General features: G+C 38.6%; 1 protein-coding gene and 1 pseudogene across 1 annotated transcript in view; both read left to right on the top strand.

The window, feature by feature from the left end:
- LOC135210131 (uncharacterized) overlaps positions 1-11,500 on the top strand; it is a 49,630-nt pseudogene extending 38,130 nt beyond the window's left edge.
- Positions 11,501-16,072: 4,572 nt separating this feature from the next.
- Positions 16,073-21,451, top strand: part of LOC135210130 (E3 ubiquitin-protein ligase Arkadia-like) — a 61,532-nt gene continuing 56,153 nt past the window's right edge. Inside the window, exon 1 of the mRNA XM_064242948.1 lies at positions 16,073-16,222. Coding sequence (XP_064099018.1) covers positions 16,162-16,222 — 61 coding nt within the window. The 5' untranslated portion in view covers positions 16,073-16,161. The remainder of the gene's footprint in view (positions 16,223-21,451) is intronic.

Below are 21,451 nucleotides of genomic sequence, written 5' to 3'. Positions count from 1 at the left end.
ATATATATATATATATATATATATATATATATATATATTATATATATATATTATTATTATATATATATATATATATATCTATATAGTATATATATATATATAAATCACAGTTCCTATCCCTAGCAAATACTCCCCGATATTTCCAGATTCCTCCGGAAAGGTTCGAAAACGCCACTGGCCAAGTTCCAGAATTTCCTATCCAAAATTCCAGAGTTCCAAAGTTCTAAATTTCCAGAATTCCACAAATCAAAAGTTCCAAAATTCCAGAGTTCCTAAGTTCAAAAATGCCAGAGTTCCAAAAATCCAAATTTCTAATATTCCAAAGTTTCAAAATTCCAGAGTTCCAAAGTTCAAAAATTCCGGAGTTTCATGACCACGAGCATATCATTTCACATTTAATAGTTATAAAGAACGCACTCTTTATGAAGAAAATGAGGTAGCTGGAAGGAATTTGGGTTACATCGTTCCAACAGTTTTTTTTTTGCAAGGACTGGAAATAATGTGAGACTATCGTATCCTTAAGGATACGCGAAGGAATGAGAGGTGGCCAGGTGGAGTTAGGGGCGGGTGGGAGGAAAGCCAAGGGGAGTAGTAGGAGGAGGAAGGAGAGAACAATGAAGAAGAAGAGGAGGAGGAGGAGTAGGAAGAAGAAGACGAATAGAAGGAAGAAAAAGAGGAGGAGAAGGAAGAAAAAGAAGGAGGAGGAGGAAGAAGACGAATAGAAGAAAGAAAAAGAGGAGGAGAAGGAAGAAAAAGGAGGAGGAGGAAGAAGAAGACGAATAGAAGGAAGAAAAAGAAGAGGAAGAGGAGGAGGAGGTGGAGGAAGACGAAGGTATAAAAAGAGGAGGAGGAGGAAGAAGAGGAAGCCGAGGAGAAAGAAGAAAAAGAGGAGGAGGATTGCACATAGTGGGATGAATGTTGTTGTTGCGAAGGATACAACAGGTACACGTATATCCTTGAAGGGACCCTAATCGTGACCTTCGGGTGTGGCTCATAAGGGTTTTTTTTCCTTCTCTAGTTGTTGGCTGTTGTTGTTGTTGTTTGTTGTTTATTGTTGTTAACCCTGAACTTGCTGGGTGTTACCGAGTCCATTTTGGTTCATTAGTAGTTGAGGGCTGAATATATATATATATATATATATATATATATATATATATATATATATATATATATATATATAGAGAGAGAGTAGAGAGAGAGAGAGAGAGAGAGAGAGAGAGAGAGAGAGAGAGAGAATGTATATAGAGGTATATAGAGGTATATAGGTTACCCTCAATTCCAAATTCAAGTATAGACGCCGTGATGGTTCGGTTCCTTAAACCTCTGTTGTATTAAACGAAAATTGAACGAAACGACCTTTTCACATATACCGTATAATCTATGAATCATTTATTGTATAGTTACGTAGTGGTTCCGAGCTCTATCAGGCAAATCAGTTTTTGGGAAAGCGTAATGGTTTAAGGTAACCTTTCTTTTCCACGATCATGATCTATGGATCTAGTACCATAATTATAGGGTCTACGGTCTTTCCTTTCACCTTTTCCTGCCAGAGCTTCTTATATAATCCATGAAGTCTTCTGGCTAGATATACTGAGCTATTTTACCGTAAAAACTTTCGAAAATCAACGCGTGAATGAAAATGAAAGGAGGGAAAACTGCTTAGAGAGATGGTGCTAGGCCGATGCAAAGCGAATTCCCGCGCTTGCGTGCACGGAGGCGAAGAACTTAAACTTGCTCCGCGTTTCTGGGAATCCTGTTGTTCTTGTCCCTAAGGCTCTGAGGTTAAGGATCTGTAGGTGGTGGAGATAGGATATGCAGGAGCCCCTGGGAATGGATCTGGCGGGTGTAGTGGGAGAGGTATTATTGAGGAGGATGGCGGGAAGAGAAGTAGGAGTCAAGGATAACTTATAGGACTAGTTTTTTTTCCGCAGGCGTTTGATCCTTGCGTAAAAGTTTCTGTAACTCTTATCAGTGACAGTTAATAAAGGTGAGATGTTTTAGGCTTGTAGGATACTAGGAATACTACGTCTAGGATTTGTTTACCGCAGGATTTTACAGTGAGTTATGGCTCAACTGTAGGCCTAATGTAATATACCTGCCAAAACTTATTATTGCTCCAAAGAACCTTTGTTGGGATATGGCAAGTTGAATCCGCCAACTACATAAATAATTCGTATTATTTATTATTCATTGTCATTTCTTAGGATCGCAAAGGAGTAATTACGATCGAGAGTAAAATTATGTGGGTACTAAGGATTATAGTGCACTGGTGATGGGAGAATGAAAGTTGCAAGTTCTTATAGGTAATTAGGAGTAACCTTCGGCGTAACTAAGAATAAGTGAAGCAAGTATTGAAACCCAATTGTAATCGAGACAGTTTAACCGTTATAAAATAAAGATGATAATGTAGATATGTTGAACGGATGTTTTACATATCGTAGCAGTTAAAGGTTTCAACCTTTGGGTATATACTTAACAAAGTTGCCTATGTTTGATGCAACTTTATCTAGTCTTATTGAAGTACACTATCTACCTCGAAGTAGTAATGTTTTAAAGTGTTGAAAACCTTGATTTTACGCCGCATTGTCTCATTACATCTTCAGCAATAACAAAAATATTTTAACCTTTACAGGTTGTGACGCTTGACAGATTAAGCAAGATTTCAGATTAAAAAAAAAAAAGCTCTACCTTTTGATAAGGTGGGTTATCAGAGCAACGACTTTAGTAAACATCCTTTGGTGACAGATATGAAAAATATAAGAAAAATAACTCGCATAAACACACATTGGAAGCATTGCCTCTGGGTTAGATGAGCCTTGGTCTTCCAGCATCTTTCAGAAAGGGGATTGGAGAATGTTTTCGGTTCTTATCCGCGCGGATATTTAAAGCGAACTTCTTCTTCTTTTCCTCTTCCTTCTTCTTCTTCTTCAGGATACTCCACACTCATGAAGTGAGTAACACGAAAGGCGACCAAACTGATGGATTCTCGCGTTTGTCACTTCCCCAATACATCTGTATTATTTGTTGCTCTTATTTTTTACTAATGAGATGACATTGTCCGTTCGCCCTCAGATCTTAAAAACTACTGAGGCTAGAGGGCTGCAAATTGCTATGTTGACCATACACCCTCCAATCATCAAACATACCAAATTGCAGCCTTCTAGTCGCAGTAGTTTTGATCTTATTTAAGTTTAAAGTTGCCTATGATCATGCATCTACTATAGGACAGGCCCCACCACCGGGCTGTGGCTGAGAGTTTCATGGGCCGCGGCTCATACACCATTACAGCGAGACCACCGAAAGTTAGATTTATTTTCAGTGGCCTTGGTGATACACTGTACAGAAAAGTCTATTGCGCCGAAGTGTTTTACTCGTTTTATTTATTTTCCTCTTCAGTTTTCAGGTGTGTCAGGGGACAGGGTCAAAGTGACCGTCTACCTTCAGTCCCTCTGCCCGGATACGGTCAGGTTCTTCCTCCGTCAGTTGTACCCGACTTGGCAAGATCTGCAGGACATCATGGACTTGGAATTCGTGCCCTTCGGCAAGGCCAGGGTGAGTAGAGAGAGAGAGAGAGGGAGAGAGAGAGAGAGAGAATCTTTTAGGAAAATGGACTTTTGCTAAGAGAGAGAGAGAGAGAGACAGAGAATGTGTTTAACGCTTGAAAGAGAAACAGAATTGAAATATATAAATGTCAATATGTCAATTTCCGTCCCAGCGCTGAATGACCCCATAGGTCCTAGCGCCTGGCTTTTGGCGCCTATGTTCTATATCAAAATATATATATACCTATATATATATATATATATATATATATATATATATTATGTAAATGTAATAGCCGCATTGCCTTCTTAACTTCTCTAATTCATTGCTCTTTTATGGATACGCTTGTCACTACAAAGCCTTGAGATCCAACTTCAAAGAAATATGAAAGAAATCATGATGTCGGGTAACGAACCCTCGATACCATAAAATATATATATATATATATATCTATATATATATATATATCTATATATATATATATATATATATATGAAAGTGAGTAACGATATGGATAGCATAGCCACCAAAGATATATTCGAAAAATAATTATTGGTGTTTTTTCCTAACAGGCGACGCCCACGGAATCTGGAGGCTTCAAGTTCGTGTGCCAACACGGGGAGGAAGAATGCTACGGGAGGAACCTATTGTCATAGTCAGACCTGCGTCCAGAATTCCCTCCCCATCTCCACTCAGGTGGAGTTCTTCCACTGCATGTTCTCCCAGAAGAATCCCGCCCAGGCCGGAAGTAAGGTGAGGAGGAAACGCCCACCCCCTCCCCCCCTTCTCTCTCTCTCTCTCTCTCTCTCTCTCTCTCTCATTCTCTTCTTCTTCTTCTTGTGATAACGGGATGATTTTGGAAACTTAGAATTCATATCTCGCTTTCTCTTCTCTCTCTCCCTCTCTCTCTCATTCTTCTCTTCTCGTGTATACGAAATGATTTTTGAACTGAATTCATAGTCTCTCTCTCTCTCTCTCTCTCTCTCATCTCTCTCTCTCTCTCTCTTCTCTCTCATTTTGAAACTGAATTCATAGTGTTCTCTCTCTCCCTTTGTGATAAGGAATAATTTTGGGAATAGTGTTCATAGTATTTCCTCTCTCTCTCTCTCTCCTCTCTCTCTCTCTCTCTCTCTCCTTTTAGTGGTTAGGAATAATTTTGGAATAGTGTTTCCATAGTATTTCCTCTCTCTCTCTCTCTCTCTCTCTCCTACTCTTCTTTTTGTGATAAGGAATAAATTTGGGCATAGTGTTCATAGATTTCCTCTCCTCTCTCTCTCTCTCTCTCTCTCTCTCTCATCTCTCTCTCTCTCTCTCTTCCTGTGATACGGAATAATTTTGGAAATAGAATTCATAATATCTCTCTCTCTCTCTCTCTCTCTCTCTCTCTCTCTCTCTCTCTCTTTCTTCTTTTTGTAGTAAGGAATAATTTTTGGAATAGTTTTCATATTATTATCTCTCTCTCTCTCTCTCTCTCTCTCTCTCTCTCTCTCTCTCTCTCTCTCTCTCTCTCTCACACACCTGTGATGAAGATTAATTGTGGGAATAGAATTAATAGTACTTCCTTTTCCTATTCCCTGTCTTCTTCGCTATCATGATTTCATAAGTCCAAGTACAATATTCTGATGGGAAGTCGACGTGAATTTCCTGTTTTTGTTTTCACATTGGAACAATCCTTTAAAAAAATTGAATGCCTCCAGCATGACAGTGACTGAGGGGGAAGGGGGGATCTCGTAAGTATTCACCGTCAGCCCCGTATGCGGTCTAGAGTCTAGACCAGTAGGTATTCACCGTGAGCCCCGTATACAGCCCAGAGTCTAGACCAGTAGATATTCATCGTAAGTCCAGTATACGTTCTATAGAGTCTAGACCAGTAGGTATTCACCGTAAGCCCCATATACGTTCTAGAGTCTAGACCAGTAGGTATTCACCGTAAGCCCCATATATACGTTCTAGATTCTAGACCAGTAGGTATTCACCGTAAGCCCCGTATACAGCCCAGAGTCTAGACCAGTAGATATTCATCGTAAGCCCAGTATACGTTCTATAGAGCCTAGACCAGTAAGTATTCACCGTAAGCCCCGTATACGGTCTACAGTCTAGACCAGTAGTTAACTGGGAGCCATGTTCCAGAATGCATGGGGCCATAATCTGAGGATAAGTACGTATAAAACCAAGGGAATTTAGTGGTTATAGGCAACCAGTGGCGGCAACTTAAAGAACGGCCAGCAAATGTTTGGGAACTTGCACTGGTCTAGGCGACGGTCCAAGACCGTGGTGGTCACGTAATAACGTGACAGAAATATAAACGATAAGGTTTTTATATATACTTTTTTACCGCCTGTGGACGGACGGGAGACGGCGGAAATGACAGGAAGGGAAGTCGGAGTATTTTTTTATACAGTTTTATGTATCGCAATATATAGAGCTGCTTCCGGTATCATTGTCATTTACCCTTCATGAATTTTTGGCTGAAAATGAAACAAGAAAGCGACGTCCAGGAAAATATCTAAATCCTTTTTCCCAATTTCCTCTAATTATTTGTATGTATGGTGCTTGTCTTATTTTTACTTATTATTCCTCTAGTAGACTCCTAGACTCAGGGGTTCTGAATAACTTTTGTCTGTATTTGTATGACGTAGAAAGCTCCTACAGATTACTTTGCCAACTCTTCTAGAAGTTTGATTCATTTCAAATTCCCAGTTTTGTAGGACTTTATTTATTTTCTCTCACAAATTCCCAGTTTTTTAGGGTTTCTATATATTTTCTCACGCAGATTTGCTCTGCTCTCCCTAAAAAAGACAATGACGAGATAGACAGACAGATATTCATACAGACACAGCAACAAAAATAGAAAAATAATAGAAAGGAAAGTCAGCTTTATTGTTCCATTCCCATAATTATACGTTTCGCGTCTTCCTCTCCACGTGAAACTTTTCAGAGTTATTTTCTACTTCTCTTTCCTTCGCTTCTGGATTGATCATCGTCATTCCTCGACCTGAGAATGTACTCTGGGGTCTCTGCTTGTGACTTGCACGTTTTTTCACTCCTGAGAACCTTAATCGTGTTATTATGATCGGATGAAGAGCCCGCAATAACAGCTTGATGTGAGAAGTCTCTCTCTCTCTCTCTCTCTCTCTCTCTCTCTCTCTCTCTTAAATCTGTCCGGAATATTCACTTTCTTTCTACAACAGCTGTGTTCGTTTCCCGTTCCCTTTCAAAGGCTGACCCCAGCTAGAGGTATATCTTCAAATTTGATTATAATGATTCGCCCGGTCAAGGATGCCACCGTAGGGAGTGTAGTGCCGTGTCAGTGCACCTCATGTGGTTCACTGTAGGTACTACATAAGGTTCTTTTGAGCGTACCTTCGTTAGGCCCCTAGCTGCAACCTCTCTCGTTCTGTTTGCTGTACCTCCTTTCATATTCTCGTTCTTCCAACTTACTTTCTTCAGCCCTCTCCGAACAGTTGATTCATCGTGCAACTGCCTTTAGGTTTTCCTCCTGTTACGCCTTTCGACACCTTTTATTGTCAGTTTCCGTTTCAGCGCTGAATGGCCTCATAGGTCCCAGTGCCTTGGCCTTTGGCAAAATTTATATATATATAATATAGTGTATATATACAATATATCTTTTAGAGGGAACCTTATAGAATTAAGAATTGGAATGAGTCTTGAGTTTTAATAGACCAATTGATTACTGGGAATATTACCGTTGCCAGACTAATTTTTTAATAATCACAATTAAATTTTTAAAATAATCACGATGTTACGATGTGGTTGTATTTTTAAAACTCTGCCATGAAAGTTGACTGTGATTAACGCTGCAGATCTCTTGTATCGATGTTTGAAATTCAGGTGAAATATCTGCGTTCCTGTGATCGTATATCGTTGGAAAAGAACTCTGTTCATATGTCTTTGTTTTGATAGATGTGTTGTATTGCCTAAATGGAATATATTTGCCAATCTTGTAGGAGAATCCTTCCGCGTAAGGAAAGGAATCACTGATTGATATGCAAGTACGTACGTATTGCCTAAATGGAATATATTTGGCAAACTTGTAGGAGAAACCTTCTGCGTAAGGAAAGGAATCACTGATTGATATGCAAGTACGTAGGTATTGCCTACAAGGGATATATTTATTATTATTCGGAAGACGAAACCTATTCATATGGGACAAGCCCACCAAAGGGGCCACTGACTTGAAATTCAAGCTTCCAAATAATATTAAGATCCATTAGGAAGAAGTAAGACGAGTTAAAGGGAAATACAAAAAGAAGAGATCCCACTGATTAAATAAGAAAAAATTAATAAATTAACAAACAGATATGTATTAAAATCTAGGAGGATAGTATTAGGATAATAGTGTATGGCACCTTCGGGCAGTCCCGAAGGAGAACCCAGCCACGATAGGACAGAAAATCAATCTTTGTGATACTGATTCGTTTCTCTCCTCTTCCATATTCGCATTGGGCACCAAATCCCGGAAACGACGGAGCAGTGCAGCGAGCAGATTGGCATAGACTGGAAGCCCCTGGAGGAGTGTGCCAAGAGTGACCTCGGGGCAGAACTCCTGTACCAAAACGGCGTCAAGACTTCGTCTCTGAAACCCAGAGTTCACTTCATCCCCACCATTGTTATCGATGGGGTAAGTGATTTCGTTTTATTTTATTTTATTTATTTATTTATTTATTTATTTATTTATTTATTTATTTATTTATTTATTTATTTATTTATTTATTTATTTATTTATTTATTTTATTTATTTATTTATCCATTTGTTTATTTATTTATTTATTTTTTACAAAATCACATATGTAACTTCAAGTTACTTTGAATTAATTGTTCTTTTTACTAAAGGTACCCTGATTTGAATATGTCCTGTAGAACTTTTTTCATGTAATGTAGAGTTATATTCAGTAGATCACTGATGTTCTAGACTTGAGTATTGCATGTTCTAAAGGTACCCTGATTTGAATTATATGTCCAGTAGAACTATTACCATGTACTGTAGAGTTGTATTCAGTAGATCACTGATGCTGTAGACTTGAGTATTGCATGTTTTAGGTGCACGGGAGGCCAAAATTTCTTATGCATATAGAAGACAGGTGAACTGGTCATGGAATAGTTTATTATTATACCTATTTTCGTCTCTTACATTGCATGTGATGTCAGATTCATGACGCTCTTATTGCTAAGGGTTATATACTTCTGGATACCTCACTGCAAAGCTTACTCGTAGAAGGTCCGTTCTTTTCATCTTCTTTATCATTTCCTGATAGTTCTTGTGCTTGGGGAATGCACTGCTAGATCATTCTTAAGAACATAGGAGGGTAGTCTTGGATAAGCTAGTATGAGTGTTGCATTCTTTTGGTTGTCTGGCCTATGACTCGCCTGCATTTTAGGGAGATGTCATTCATACCTCTCCCGAAGGCTATTTGATACTCTTCTGGCGCGTATTGCCTTCAGTATTGTGGACAATACCTTCAGGGAATCCTTACGTAAGAAGAGAGTCTTTGTTCAACAACGTAACTCCATTCTCCAACTTTTGATTCTACTTCAGCCCCACAAAAAGTTGTATTTGTTTGGTCAACCTGCACTGCAGCCTCAATAACAGTTGTATTTGTGGGGTCATCCTGCACTACAGCCCGAGTAAAAGCTGTATTTGTTGGGTCGTTCTGTAACAGTGTCATCCTGTAACACTGTAATGCTCTTTCTGGTGTTCTTTCATATCCACCTTTGCTTTATCTCCGTGTGAGCTTCCGGTCCTCTGCTATCTGTAGTTGTGGATAAACCTTCCATCCACATTGTAAGCAGCTGTATATAGCATTGACCGTGGTTGCATGCAGATAATGGGTGTGTGTTAGAATAGATGTTAGTTGTAACTCCTCATAGTTATGGGGATTTTACTGTAGGAACAAGTTGCTATTGACACAATTTAGAAGAAGGCCACAACTAATGTTGACAGTTCTACTTCAGAGAGAATGTTCCCTGCAGTTTAAATGTACCCGATCCACTCCATTTTTCCCAGGAATTCAGTTCTCTACATTAGTTCTGGAAACCCAAACGCTTGAAGGGAAAAAAAGAAGAGGGAATGATGTAAAAAGTGTTGGATGAGAAGCATCACTTAACCAGGCCTTATGGGATCTGTAGATTATGACACAATAGCTGGTTTTGTCAGTTGTATGTGCCTATCAGAGAGATGGTGGATATCCGTCTCCCTTTTCAAAGGAACAGTGACCAAAACAACATGAGAAGGCCTAACAAAGCTTCCTTATCGCGAAAAAAAAAACTATTGTCCAGAAGTATTAGTAAAGACTAGGTATCTGACTGGAAAGAAAATGCCATCCCGCATCTACTACAGATCTCTTCTTGTCTCTCTGCATCTTTTCCCACTTCTATGTGGAGTCGATGTTTCTGACAGCTGTCCTCACTGCAGATACAAGAGCAATATTTCATAGGAAGACTGACAGATATAGAAGACGTAAAACTTATATAACTGAAATGAAGACAACAGACGACAAGGATTAGCAGGAGAGAAAGAGGTTGGGTTCCATTATCGTTGTATTGCATGAAACTTGTTACTTGGGAAGATAACAGAGAGAGAAATGGGTTCTGCTAGCTTACTACCTAGGAATGTTCTCATGATCATTGTTGATAGGCGAATAAAACTGATAAATCTTATGGGACTGAGGAACAGTGACTGGCTCTGAGATGAATGATAGATCTTGAAGTTTGATTCGATATTATAAACATGCTTAATTGCAATCGTGTGTTTTGAGGTTATAAGGCCATGTGCACTTGCTTTTTTTTAAGATGCCTGATTACATATGGTGCGTATGTTTGTGTCCGCATTGTTTTTCATGTTCATGAAAGTTTGGAAGCAGAAGTGGGCTAGCAAATGGCGTGATACATAGGCAAATAAGTATTCTGATGAACAACTGTAAAATTTATTGAGATCCCAATAACATTTGAAACATAATCCCGTTACTAATGAAAATATTGATAGCAAGAAAATATGGATAGCAGTCGTGCGAAAAAGAAAATGGCCCGCTTTTTATTAGCCAATTTCTCCACATATAAATAAATGGGGTACATAAAGTAACCTGCTGATCAAAAGTGAGACTGGAGAAGGTAAAGTTGGTCAAATCATCAGAGAAGGAACCAGCCTAAACTAAGAGATAATACTATAGTAATACTGCAACCCGCATTGAAACGTGGCGTCAGGTTCACGATAGTCCCGTATTTTAAGAATCGCTTTGACTCGGTTGCTTCGTAACTATTGCCTGTTTTTATTTTTCCAGCATTACGACAACTACCAGCTCCGAGTATCTCTCCTCGCCTTCAAGAGTCAAATCTGTAACATGTACGAGGGACCTCCACACCAGAGCTGCCTGTAGAGGCTGGAATTCGACGCTGGGATTCAGTTCGCGTCCTCTTCTCTGACTTCAGTGTAGAATCAACGCTCCTCCAAGAAAGAAGCTGACCCGTGAGGCTTCTCTGTAAATAAGGGTATTATATGTTGAAAGAGCTTCGCGAATGACCTCGAAGGGCCGTTTAAGAAGCTTCCGTACAAAGCTCTGGCTTATGAGAGTACTGTGAGAGATTTAGCCTTTTCCCAGAGACTTGTTGGTGCCAACAGTCATCTCACAGTAGAAATATCAGCAGCCATGAATCTCCTTTCTGATGAACATCTTGTATTCACTATGAGTTAAAACCTTGGAGTCTGTGTAACTAATTTTTAAGCTCTTTTAGACTTATTTCAAAACAATAGACGCTTACGGAGAAGGAGCAGTTTGTTGCACACTGACCAGTTACAAAAAAAGTCTTCCATATTGCCAAAAACAGTGTTCGTCTAGAACTAGAACTACCATTTTCATTGTTATATTGTATTCCAGTTCTTTGTTCAAAATGCCAAATGTGCAGTTTTTATATGATGCTCAATAAAGGTTTTTTTTTAGTATGTGCTCTTTCAGTAAGTGTTGTGTAACAACGCTATTTATTTATTATCCCAAATAGTTTAAGGATACGATATTGGATATTGAAAGCATTACTTCTGCACTCTGCTTGATAGGTTGCCACAAGAGAAGAAAGAGTTCTGTGGACGTCGAATTAGCTTTTAGTCTTGTAAAAGAATATGTAGACTAGATCGTAGAGCTATGAGAAACAATTTTGTTATTGTTGTAGTAATAAAACTGGAGAGTAGTAGTAGTAGTGGAAATATCGAGATGAGCAGTAGTACAACTATCGAGAGTAGTAGTAGAACTATGAAGAGTAGTAGTAGTAGTAACAAAACTGGTATAGCATTCTTGGTAGTACAGTTGGTAAGACTAACGATTTGATTATTGTGTTGAAATACATACGTGTAGTTTTTTATTGTTCTCTCGTTGTTATACAGCTCATCATTTTGCTCTCCCGATCAATATTTCAAGAACAGCGCTTTTCAGTGTTCGTCAAAATATACGGTTCTTGTGACACGTCAAAATACGATTCTTATAACACGAGCGGATCATTTTCTGTACTCATTGCGTAACTGATGTAAGAGTGTGAATGGATCAAATTAGCATTCCGTGCAGATATTTTCAGCCAAGTTTTACTTTTCCCGGTGCATTTAACGCTTCTTTCTATATTTAACTCGTCTTGCTTCTTCTCAACGAACACCGTATTCTTCGGAAGCTTGAATTTCAAGTCAATGACCCCTTTGGTAGGCCTGTTCCATATGAATAGGTTTCATCTTTTGAATAATAATAATAATAGTTGATAACACGCTTCATCAGTTTAAAAAGCATTCGGGCAGTTAGTTTATTCCAGTTGTGTCCAAATAAGAATGTGTGGACGTTTCGTCGCATGTGTCATTATAGACCATAGGCAGGCGTTTCCATTACTATTAGGAATAGTATATAGAATTTAGGTCAGCGACCAAGGCCTGGGACCTATGAGGTCAGTCAGCGCTGAAAGGGGAATTGACAGTAAAAAGGTTTGAAGGTGTAGTGACAGGAGAAAAACCTCGAAGCAGTTGCGTGATGATTCAACTGTCAAGAGAGGGTAGAGGAGAGTAAGGTGGAAGAGAATGTGAACAGAGAGAGAAGGTACTACAGTAAAAGGAATGAAAGGGGAATGTCGGCAATAACGGTCAGTCCTGTGACATTCCGTTAAATCCTGGCCGAAGAGAAACCAATCGAAGAATGTGACAGAAAATTTAGGGGGTCAACTTCGAAGTCAGTAACAGATAAATCCTCTTGAATGAATACTGGATGTGTGATTGGGGGAAAACAAGAGTGTTCCTGCATAAGGAATGGATCCAACTTTTGAATAAACCTAGTTTGTATGAATCGTGGAAAAACAGACTTCCGCAATGTATGGAAGAGTTAAAAATAAACGGACATCGATGGAGCAGTCTGGGCATTGCTGATATCTTGACGGAATGCTTGTGGGACTGGTAAGGTGGTCATTGTCAAATGACCACCTGGAAGGAGGGTTTGTTTTTTTGTGGGCGATTTCGACCTCTGAGAACAATGCCAGGCCTCCGTACACTGATAATCCCTTTGCCGTTCTCTCCCTCAGATTAACTGAATAGGTGATCTCCAGTCTGTCACGAGGGTCTGTCAAACGTTAACTGTGTGTGTGCGCGCACGTGCACGCGTGTGTGTTTGTTCGTTTATACTATAAAGACGGTGACTATCTTGGTATGTATATATATATATATATATAAATATATATATATATATATAATATATATATATAATAGACTTTGGTTTCTTGAATCCAGCGATTACAAAGGTGCTTTTCAAGAAAAGCTAAGTTGAATGCGTCTGTAGATGGAGAAAAAGAAGAAGAAGAAGAAGATAGAGAATTCCTCAGCCTAAACAGGCGCTCCCTGGGGGGGAGGTCAGTGCACCTCATGCGGTGCACTGTAGGCATTACCTGTTCTTTGCAGCGTGCCTTCGGCCCTTTGCTGTCACCCCTTTCGTTCCTTTTACTGTACCTCCTTTCATAATCTTTTTTTTCCATCTTACTTTCCACCCTCTCCTAACAATCGATTCATAGTGCAACTGCTTTGAGGTCTTCCTCCTCCTTCACCTTTCAAACTTTTTACTGTCAATTTCCGTTTCAGCTCTGAATGACCTCATAGGTCCCAGTTCTTGGCCTTTGGCCTTAAATTCTACATTCTGTTACAATTCTAGACAGACACTGTTCATTTGCAAGAACGACCGAACTGGTTGACCCTTATATTTGCAACTGTCCAATTGGTTGTTATATATAACACGGTCATATAGTTTCATGTTTTGTTTCGTCCTGGAATCCTACGGTTCGCCCAGCAACAGCATCTTGGAAAATAGCTCACCATTCTATCATGACTTACTCTTGTACATTTGCGAACACAAGAAAAACAACTGGTTAGGAAAGTGAGTTAGCATAAGAAAGCGTTTAAAACAAAGCAGGAACTCGTGTGCTCGTGCCTCGCTCTTGAATCTTTAAACAGTATAGAATGACATGCCCTAAATACGGAACATCTGCTCTCGAACACTGACTCGAACACTAATCCTGCCTGTGGTCGAACCGACCTTCCCTTTTGGAATTCTCGTGCAGTTATCAAACTCATAGTCATACTATGTCGAGAATCCGAATGTTCTCCCTTTCACGAGAACTGCTCATAGTAAAACGCACTGCTCAGGATTCAGAGCTCAAATTCTTCAGTATCAAGTCATTGTTGTCGATCTTCTGGTCTTGGCTCGAGAAACGGGCACTTTAGATTCTAGGATATACAGCTTTCACTTTTTTTTTTTTTTTTTTTTTTTGCTTAATACGGTGAACTGTGCTCCTTCATACCTTAAAATGCAGAGGTACGTTGCATTTTATGGTTAAAGCTGCGCATAAGCAGTCAGATTTTCGTTCTCGACTGTGGTCGTTCAGTTGTGATCCTGGAGGTAATTCTGTTTTGGGTGAAATACAGGAAGTTGAAGTTGGTTGTGCTGTGTTCATAACCGTAATTGTAAACCTTGGTGTAATGTTCCTATTAAATTGAATAAGTTGTAGTGTGATGTAAGAGCATGGATATTAACAAGAACGAAAGAGTAGTTCTTACTTGAATACCTAATTGGAATTACAATTCTTGCAAGACGTACACTCGTAAGGCTTGATAAGGGTTCCAGTAGCAGGAGCCGATTAGGGACATTCGAATCCGAACCATTCCTTCTCTCCAATACTTATAAATTTTTCATCCAATATACTGCCTTCATCCCACCATTCCCCCAAATCCTGTCCTGTCTTTCTGAGACGAAATTCATTTTTTGAGCGTCTCAGTGGCGTGGTCGGTATGGTGTTGGCGTGCCACCTTGACTCATAGTATTAACCTACTTAACCTTTCCTTTATCTTTGACCTGACAGACTGGAGATAGATGTGTCAACGTGTTGTCACGTCCTGTTTTTCATTCTGGGTCAGTCGATATATGTGTGTGTGTATATATATATATATACATATCATATATATATATAATATATATATAAAGTTTATATATATATTATATATAAATACTTGATTTAATATACTATATCTATATATATATATATATATATATATATATCATATATATATATATATATATATATATATATATATATATATATATATATGTATATGTATATATTATATATATATAATATATATATATTATATATATATAGAGAGAGAGAGAGAGAGAGAGAGAGAGCGAGAGAGAGAGAGAGAGAGAGAGAGAGAGAGAGCATCTGATTGTTAAAGTTCTGAAGTATAAGTTCAAAACACAAGAATGAGATATCCCAGAACTCACATTATTTGGGAAACCATTTAATTTAATAAAACCTAAGTTGGTCCCCTCCCTGCTTTTGAGTTTTTTTTTTTTTTTTTTTTTTTTTGAAGTTCTGCCCTTTCAGTCCTTCCAACCCCGAGGTGGGTCGTAACAAGATAATGCAACTACTTCAGAGATCGAATCGAACTGCTTCAGAGTTCGAGAACGAGAACTCGTGTCGAACTCTTTCTTTATGCGCACGCGTACGTTTTCACAGAAGCTGTGATGTAGATTTTCGATCCTCAAGTACGTTATCGTACATCGTTCACATTTTGCCTCCAAAACCTGAACCATTCAGTTTCTTAGCCATTATATGTACTCGATTTCCTAAAGTGTCATTATATTACATTTAAATTTCAGATTTAAATCAATACCGCTGTAGCTACCCGTACAGACACTTAGTTGTAGATGTTTGCGAAAATGTTTCTTGTTTTTTTTTCTATGAAGTTATCGTACATCAGACAGATTCGAAACGTGATTGGCTAATTGCCTGGGCCAATGAAAAGGCCAGCAGTAAGGTGGTCGTTTAAGTAGCAGCCAGCTGGACCCAGAACACGAGGTTAATGGTTGACCAGACTCCAGAGTCGCCAGAGAGCTTAATACAACAACAACAAGTGGTGGGCATCGAGGTCAATTAATGTCACACGTTGCCAGGGTCACTTACGAAAGGTTGTAGGTAGTTATTGTCGATTCCTGGGTTTTCTTGTTCGACTTCTTGTTGTGTGGAAGAGAGCGAAGGATACGGGGCGTCCCACAAGTGTTCCAGACACCGGCGGGAAATCAGGGAAGGGCAGAGATGCCTAAGCAGTTAACTCGCCGGCGCCACTTCTTTGTGGTCCGATGCAGAAGACACAACGGTAAGCCTAACAATCAATTCTTTCAGCTTTCTTCTGAAGATTGAAAAAGAAACCCACAAAATCACTGTGTATAACGTGTTTACTTATAAGTATTTACATTTTATTTTACTCAATGTAAATACTTATAAGTAAACACGTTATACACATTGATTCTGTGGGTTTCTTTTTCAACGGTAAGCCCACTATAAGGAAACATCTTGAAGATCTATTTTATTTCGTAATTTTTATTTATTTATTAATTTTTTTGAGGGGGGGTTCTTCATTCTACTGTAAGAACTGGACTATAACTGAGCTTGGAGAATATATTTTTTCGTGATATATATAGTATATATATATCTGCGGAAAGGCCGTGAATTACTCTACATTTTTATATACTGCTTAAATATCTATATTTTGTATCCCATTTTCAATTAATTTTTTTGTCTTCATTCTCTCGAGAATAGTAAAGCAAAAACCAGCTTTAAAAAAAATTATAATTGATGCTTTCCGTTGCTCTCGTTGGCTGTTGTGGAAAAATAAAGCTAATCGAATAATGTTTGTACTTTGAAATATCACTTAACATCGCTTAAAGTTGACAAAGTGTTTTTTTACATTTTGAAACCATGAGTTGGGTAGACCGGGAGACGAATGGCAGCAGTAGCCTGTAGCCACTTTAGACTTAAATGGTACCGTCGAATCGTCGATGACCATATGAGTTGCGGCGCCGGTAAACGGAAAGCATTAACTCTGGATTGAGATGCTCATATACATAATATATATATATATATATATATATATATATATATATATATATATATATGTGTGTGTGTGTGTGTATGTGTATAATATGTATTTATAAGTCTTATTTGTTTTCAGAGGGTACAATAATTTACGTTTACAACTTGAACTGCAGAAGCGAATATGTTCTTTTTTTTTATTGGGAAGACTGAAAATATCAAATCGTCCAGAAAAAAAACTAAAGATTTTCCTTTTTTCTGAGCGCTATAAATTTAATAGATTTGGCTGTTAACAATGAATAAGCCGCATAAAAAAGAAAAAAATCCCGGAATGTGTCTGCATTACTTTGTGTATGTTGAAATTAGTTTGCGAGTCTGTGAGTGAGAGCGCTATTAGTTGAATGGGACCCTAGAAAAACAAACAGACAATAAATAGTAAACAATAACAGCCATCGTCGCAGGTTCTTGGGCTGACACGTGGTTGGCTGACAAAGGAAGTTTTTTTTTGTGTGTGTGAGATTTAAGTAGGCCTAGCGCTAACGTGGGCTCAAGCTCTTGTGCACTAGACCTTGCTCTTGTGGATATCCATACCATAATCTACCGCTTGCACATGCTACCATGACTGCATCACGGGGCATTTTGTGAAAATAAGTTCTATTTAAAAGGTGGTTGTTGAATTATCAGAAATAACTGATCAAGTCTCGTGCTATTCTAGCTTTTGAATGAACACTCAACGAATGAGGATGTGCTAACATGTCTCATATTTAAGGAAAAATTAGATAGAGAATTTCTAAGTCGATTTAGTATTTCCCTTTATATCCTTCAGGTCCGTGGAAATGTTGAGAGGACTTTTTATAAAGGTATTTTAGAAAAGTCTTAGATTTCGACTTCTGCCCTGAAAGAATAGATAAGAACATAAACCTGAATGTAGAGCAAAATATACACTTTTCCAACGTGTTATGAATCAGTATTCAATAGATGTGGGATTTTGTAACCTAACGGGTGTTACCTGGCGAGTCAGAGGGCTCTTACCTCAGGAAACAAGTGTCCGAAACCTTGGTTTGGATCTGGATAGGGAGGAGACAGCAATGTAAATCGTATTCAGGCCCTGAACATGTGTGTAGTGCACTGTTGTTAATTGGACCACTTATTTATTTATTTTGCAGTGAAGTTGGCAAGGTAAATAGGACCAACCTTGTGTTGTATAAAGGTCCAAAAAGAAACGGAGAGGGTTGATGTCAAGCTTATCAGATGGGATTAGGAAAAAATACATCATGCCGAATATCTCCACAAACATAACGATTCGAAAAGATATGATTTCACCAAGACATGAAGTTAATAGACAACACCAGTTATGGTTACAGAAGAAGAAGGTTGATTTTGTTTAAACTTAACCAAATGGGATCATTTGATAGTTTGATAGTAGTCAGTCGTCAGAGAATTTGAAATAAATACTTGGTTTTTGGAAGCAATGAACCTGACTAAATGACGAGTATTTCAGCAGGCGTAGTGTCAAGTTCACCCTATTATTTATAAAGAAAAAATACGCCTAATCTGACAACCATTACAGATGAATATCGAAAAATATAGAAGGCGTATCCAAGCTGTGTCATTCCCGAAGCTGGAAAGGAATATAGCCTTGGGCCCTAGACTTTGGAATGTCATCGATGAAGAGGAAGACCCATTCATATAAGGAAAGGAGAACCCATTTACAGCTAAACGATGCAAAGAAACTTTAAGAAAGGCAGATAAGATTCATTTGATTTAGGGATGCTTATCATATGCACGAAAGCATGAGATAAGAATTTTTTTTCGTGGCCTCAGGTGCGAAAGATCTGTTTGTGGGCGTACTTAATATCTAGACCTAACTTAGCGTAGACTGGTGTCTATTTGCACTATTAATCTCTGTAATGAGTATACCGTGTTACGTGAGAAACCCTTGGTTAAATTCTTGACCAAGTTTTTTTTTTAATCTCCTGATTCTTCACTTCACCCTAAAAATATTTATCGCCAGTTGCTTTATGTTGGAATAATTTCCTAAGCATCAGGACCCAATAAAATTTTGAAAATGGTTTGCTTTTGCGGCAGCAAGGAATGGTTTGACCTTGGAAAGGTGTTGCGACCTTCATTGAAATAGGAGCCTTTGAGGATTAAACGTTGGTTTATTGCTGATAGTTTTATAACGATAACCTTGGCCATGTTGAGCAAATAAATTATATAAGCTTTCCTCTAATGTAAATATATTCCCCACACCGGCATCAGCAAGTGTAAAATGTACTTGGTCAAGGAGGCATTCTCTTGACAGGATGTCAGTTCTCACACTGACTGTAGCCGAATTTTTTCCTTTTGGACCTTGTCCTTGCTCATACGGCGGTCTTTAAAGGGAAAATATTTGTGCGCACCCTCTCAGCATCGATGACAGGTATATCATAATAAAGAAACCTGCGGATTCTTTCAAGTGTCCAATAAAAAAAACTTTGTAAGGTCAAAGGTCATAGAGGCAGCCGAGGTAAATTTCGATCTGGAAGTTATATAGAATGTCAGCAGGCCACGAAAAGGCTCGCGAACAGTGACCTATAGGTTTATCCAGAGTTTATATTGCATTTGGTGGTTTATTTAGTTCATTTTCGCCTTTAAAATATTGACATTGTTTTAAAAAGTCCGGTCTAAGTTCCATGTACATAAGCATTATGGGACGGGTAAGCATTCCCCAGGAGTTCCAACAATCTGCAAGTAATAACATGGAGGGGAAAATAGGAATTCTATTTGTGCATTGTGTCGGTGAAGACTTTGTGTGAAAATCGTTTATTATGTGAGATGTGAGCTGGCCTCGCCTTCTCTCATTTATGACAGACACACGAAGACACGGGACACCGACTGCAGCACTAGGCGCGTTTTAAAGACTTCGGCGATCACTGGTGGAGGTCAGGGAAGAGAGAAAAATAATGGCGAAAGGAAGGCTATATTTTACTATTTGATTTATTTTATCCATCCAGAAGTCAAACCTCATCGTAAGTCGCTTCTTAGGACCCTATTTCGTCCCAACCGAGTCTGTTAAGTGCGTCTGTCTGTGTGATAAGTGTGCTGGGGGGCGAGGAAACCAGTAAGCGGAGCGTGTTTGTTGTCCGTCCAGGAAACCCCGAGATATTAAAGTTGTCATTGATCACCTTAGGCCTATGGAATTCGCTCTGCCGATGTCTTCGTCCCTTCTTCGCGTCGTCGGTCGTCATTTCTTCGTCTGGGGGTTTTACTAAATACGCCGTGGCTGGTTTTTTATTTTAAAGGGCCCCCCCAAAGTCGACTTGTCAAATCCTCCCTTACGTTCCCATCGGCTACGGGGTTTCGTGTCATCTAGTAGGCCTACCAGGCTGTGGTGGGCCTCAATGTCTTTCAACGCCGACGAATTTTCGGTTCTGGCTTTATTCGAAAAGTAACGGAGCCTAACAAATTGTTTTCTCTGCATGTAAGACTTTTGGGTGAGTTGGTCTCTGCCAGGTGGTTTTTTTATTCAATTGAATTGCCATAGGTTAGTCTCTGGGTTATTTATTTATTTGTTTATTTTAATTTCCGTAGGCTTAAAATTATTCTCATGTTTTTCATTAAATTTTTTTTGCGTTAGGTATAAGGTTAGAAAATTGGTTTCTCCACACTACAGGCTACCAATTAGGTATTTATCTTGAATGCAAGCCATAAAGTCACGCAAAAAAATCACAAGGAAAAAATTGCAAAAAGATTCACAGAAAAAGCCACATTAATATTTCTTAGTGACTCGAGGGTTTTAATCCGGTATAATTAACTACCTAAATCCACCTTCATATCATGTTTAGTAGGCAATGATGAGCCCTTTATAGTATGAGCCCTTTTGGGGTTGCCATAGCTAGAAACCAAAAGACTATGAATTAATTCATAACGTAACTTTTTTTTTTTTTTTTTTTTTTTCCTAGCTAAAATTGTGATCTTTTCTGTGACTTTTTTATCCTAACCAAAATTGCGCCTTTTCTGTGACAAATTTTATTTTATTTTTTTTTTTTCCTGTGGCTTTATTACCAGCCACTATTTCTTACACTACAGTCTATTACCATAGAAATTTGTTTAAAGTTATGCGGAGATTTGATTCTGTATGAAAATTCCTGTTTAAGAGCCGATTTTGTTTTAGAAGTAGCCCCTGGCGTAAGGTGCTGAAGTTGTCCAGTTTTTTTTTTTTATTTGTTTTGTGGATTTGGCCAGCCTTAAAGCAGATGAAGAAGCACAGAGGTCTATTGGTAGATCTAGGTAATAATTCTGCATCTGATATTTCTTTGGAAATTACAGTTTCCTATAATATTTCGGTTGCTTATTAAGAATTTACCGTTATTTTTGGGGGTTGACTGTAATTAACCCCTAGGGGCCGGTACTAAACACGGTGAAATACATTTGACGCCCCAATCCCTAGTGGCTGTCATATTTGCGGGACCGTTCCTTGCAGTCTGTGTGGGGCTATTGCCTAGAATTACTGTCTTATTTCAATAGGGAT

Source organism: Macrobrachium nipponense, chromosome 39, assembly GCF_015104395.2.
Source record: "Macrobrachium nipponense isolate FS-2020 chromosome 39, ASM1510439v2, whole genome shotgun sequence".
Lineage (NCBI taxonomy): Eukaryota > Metazoa > Arthropoda > Malacostraca > Decapoda > Palaemonidae > Macrobrachium > Macrobrachium nipponense.
This window is presented reverse-complemented; position numbering and strand designations above follow the sequence as displayed.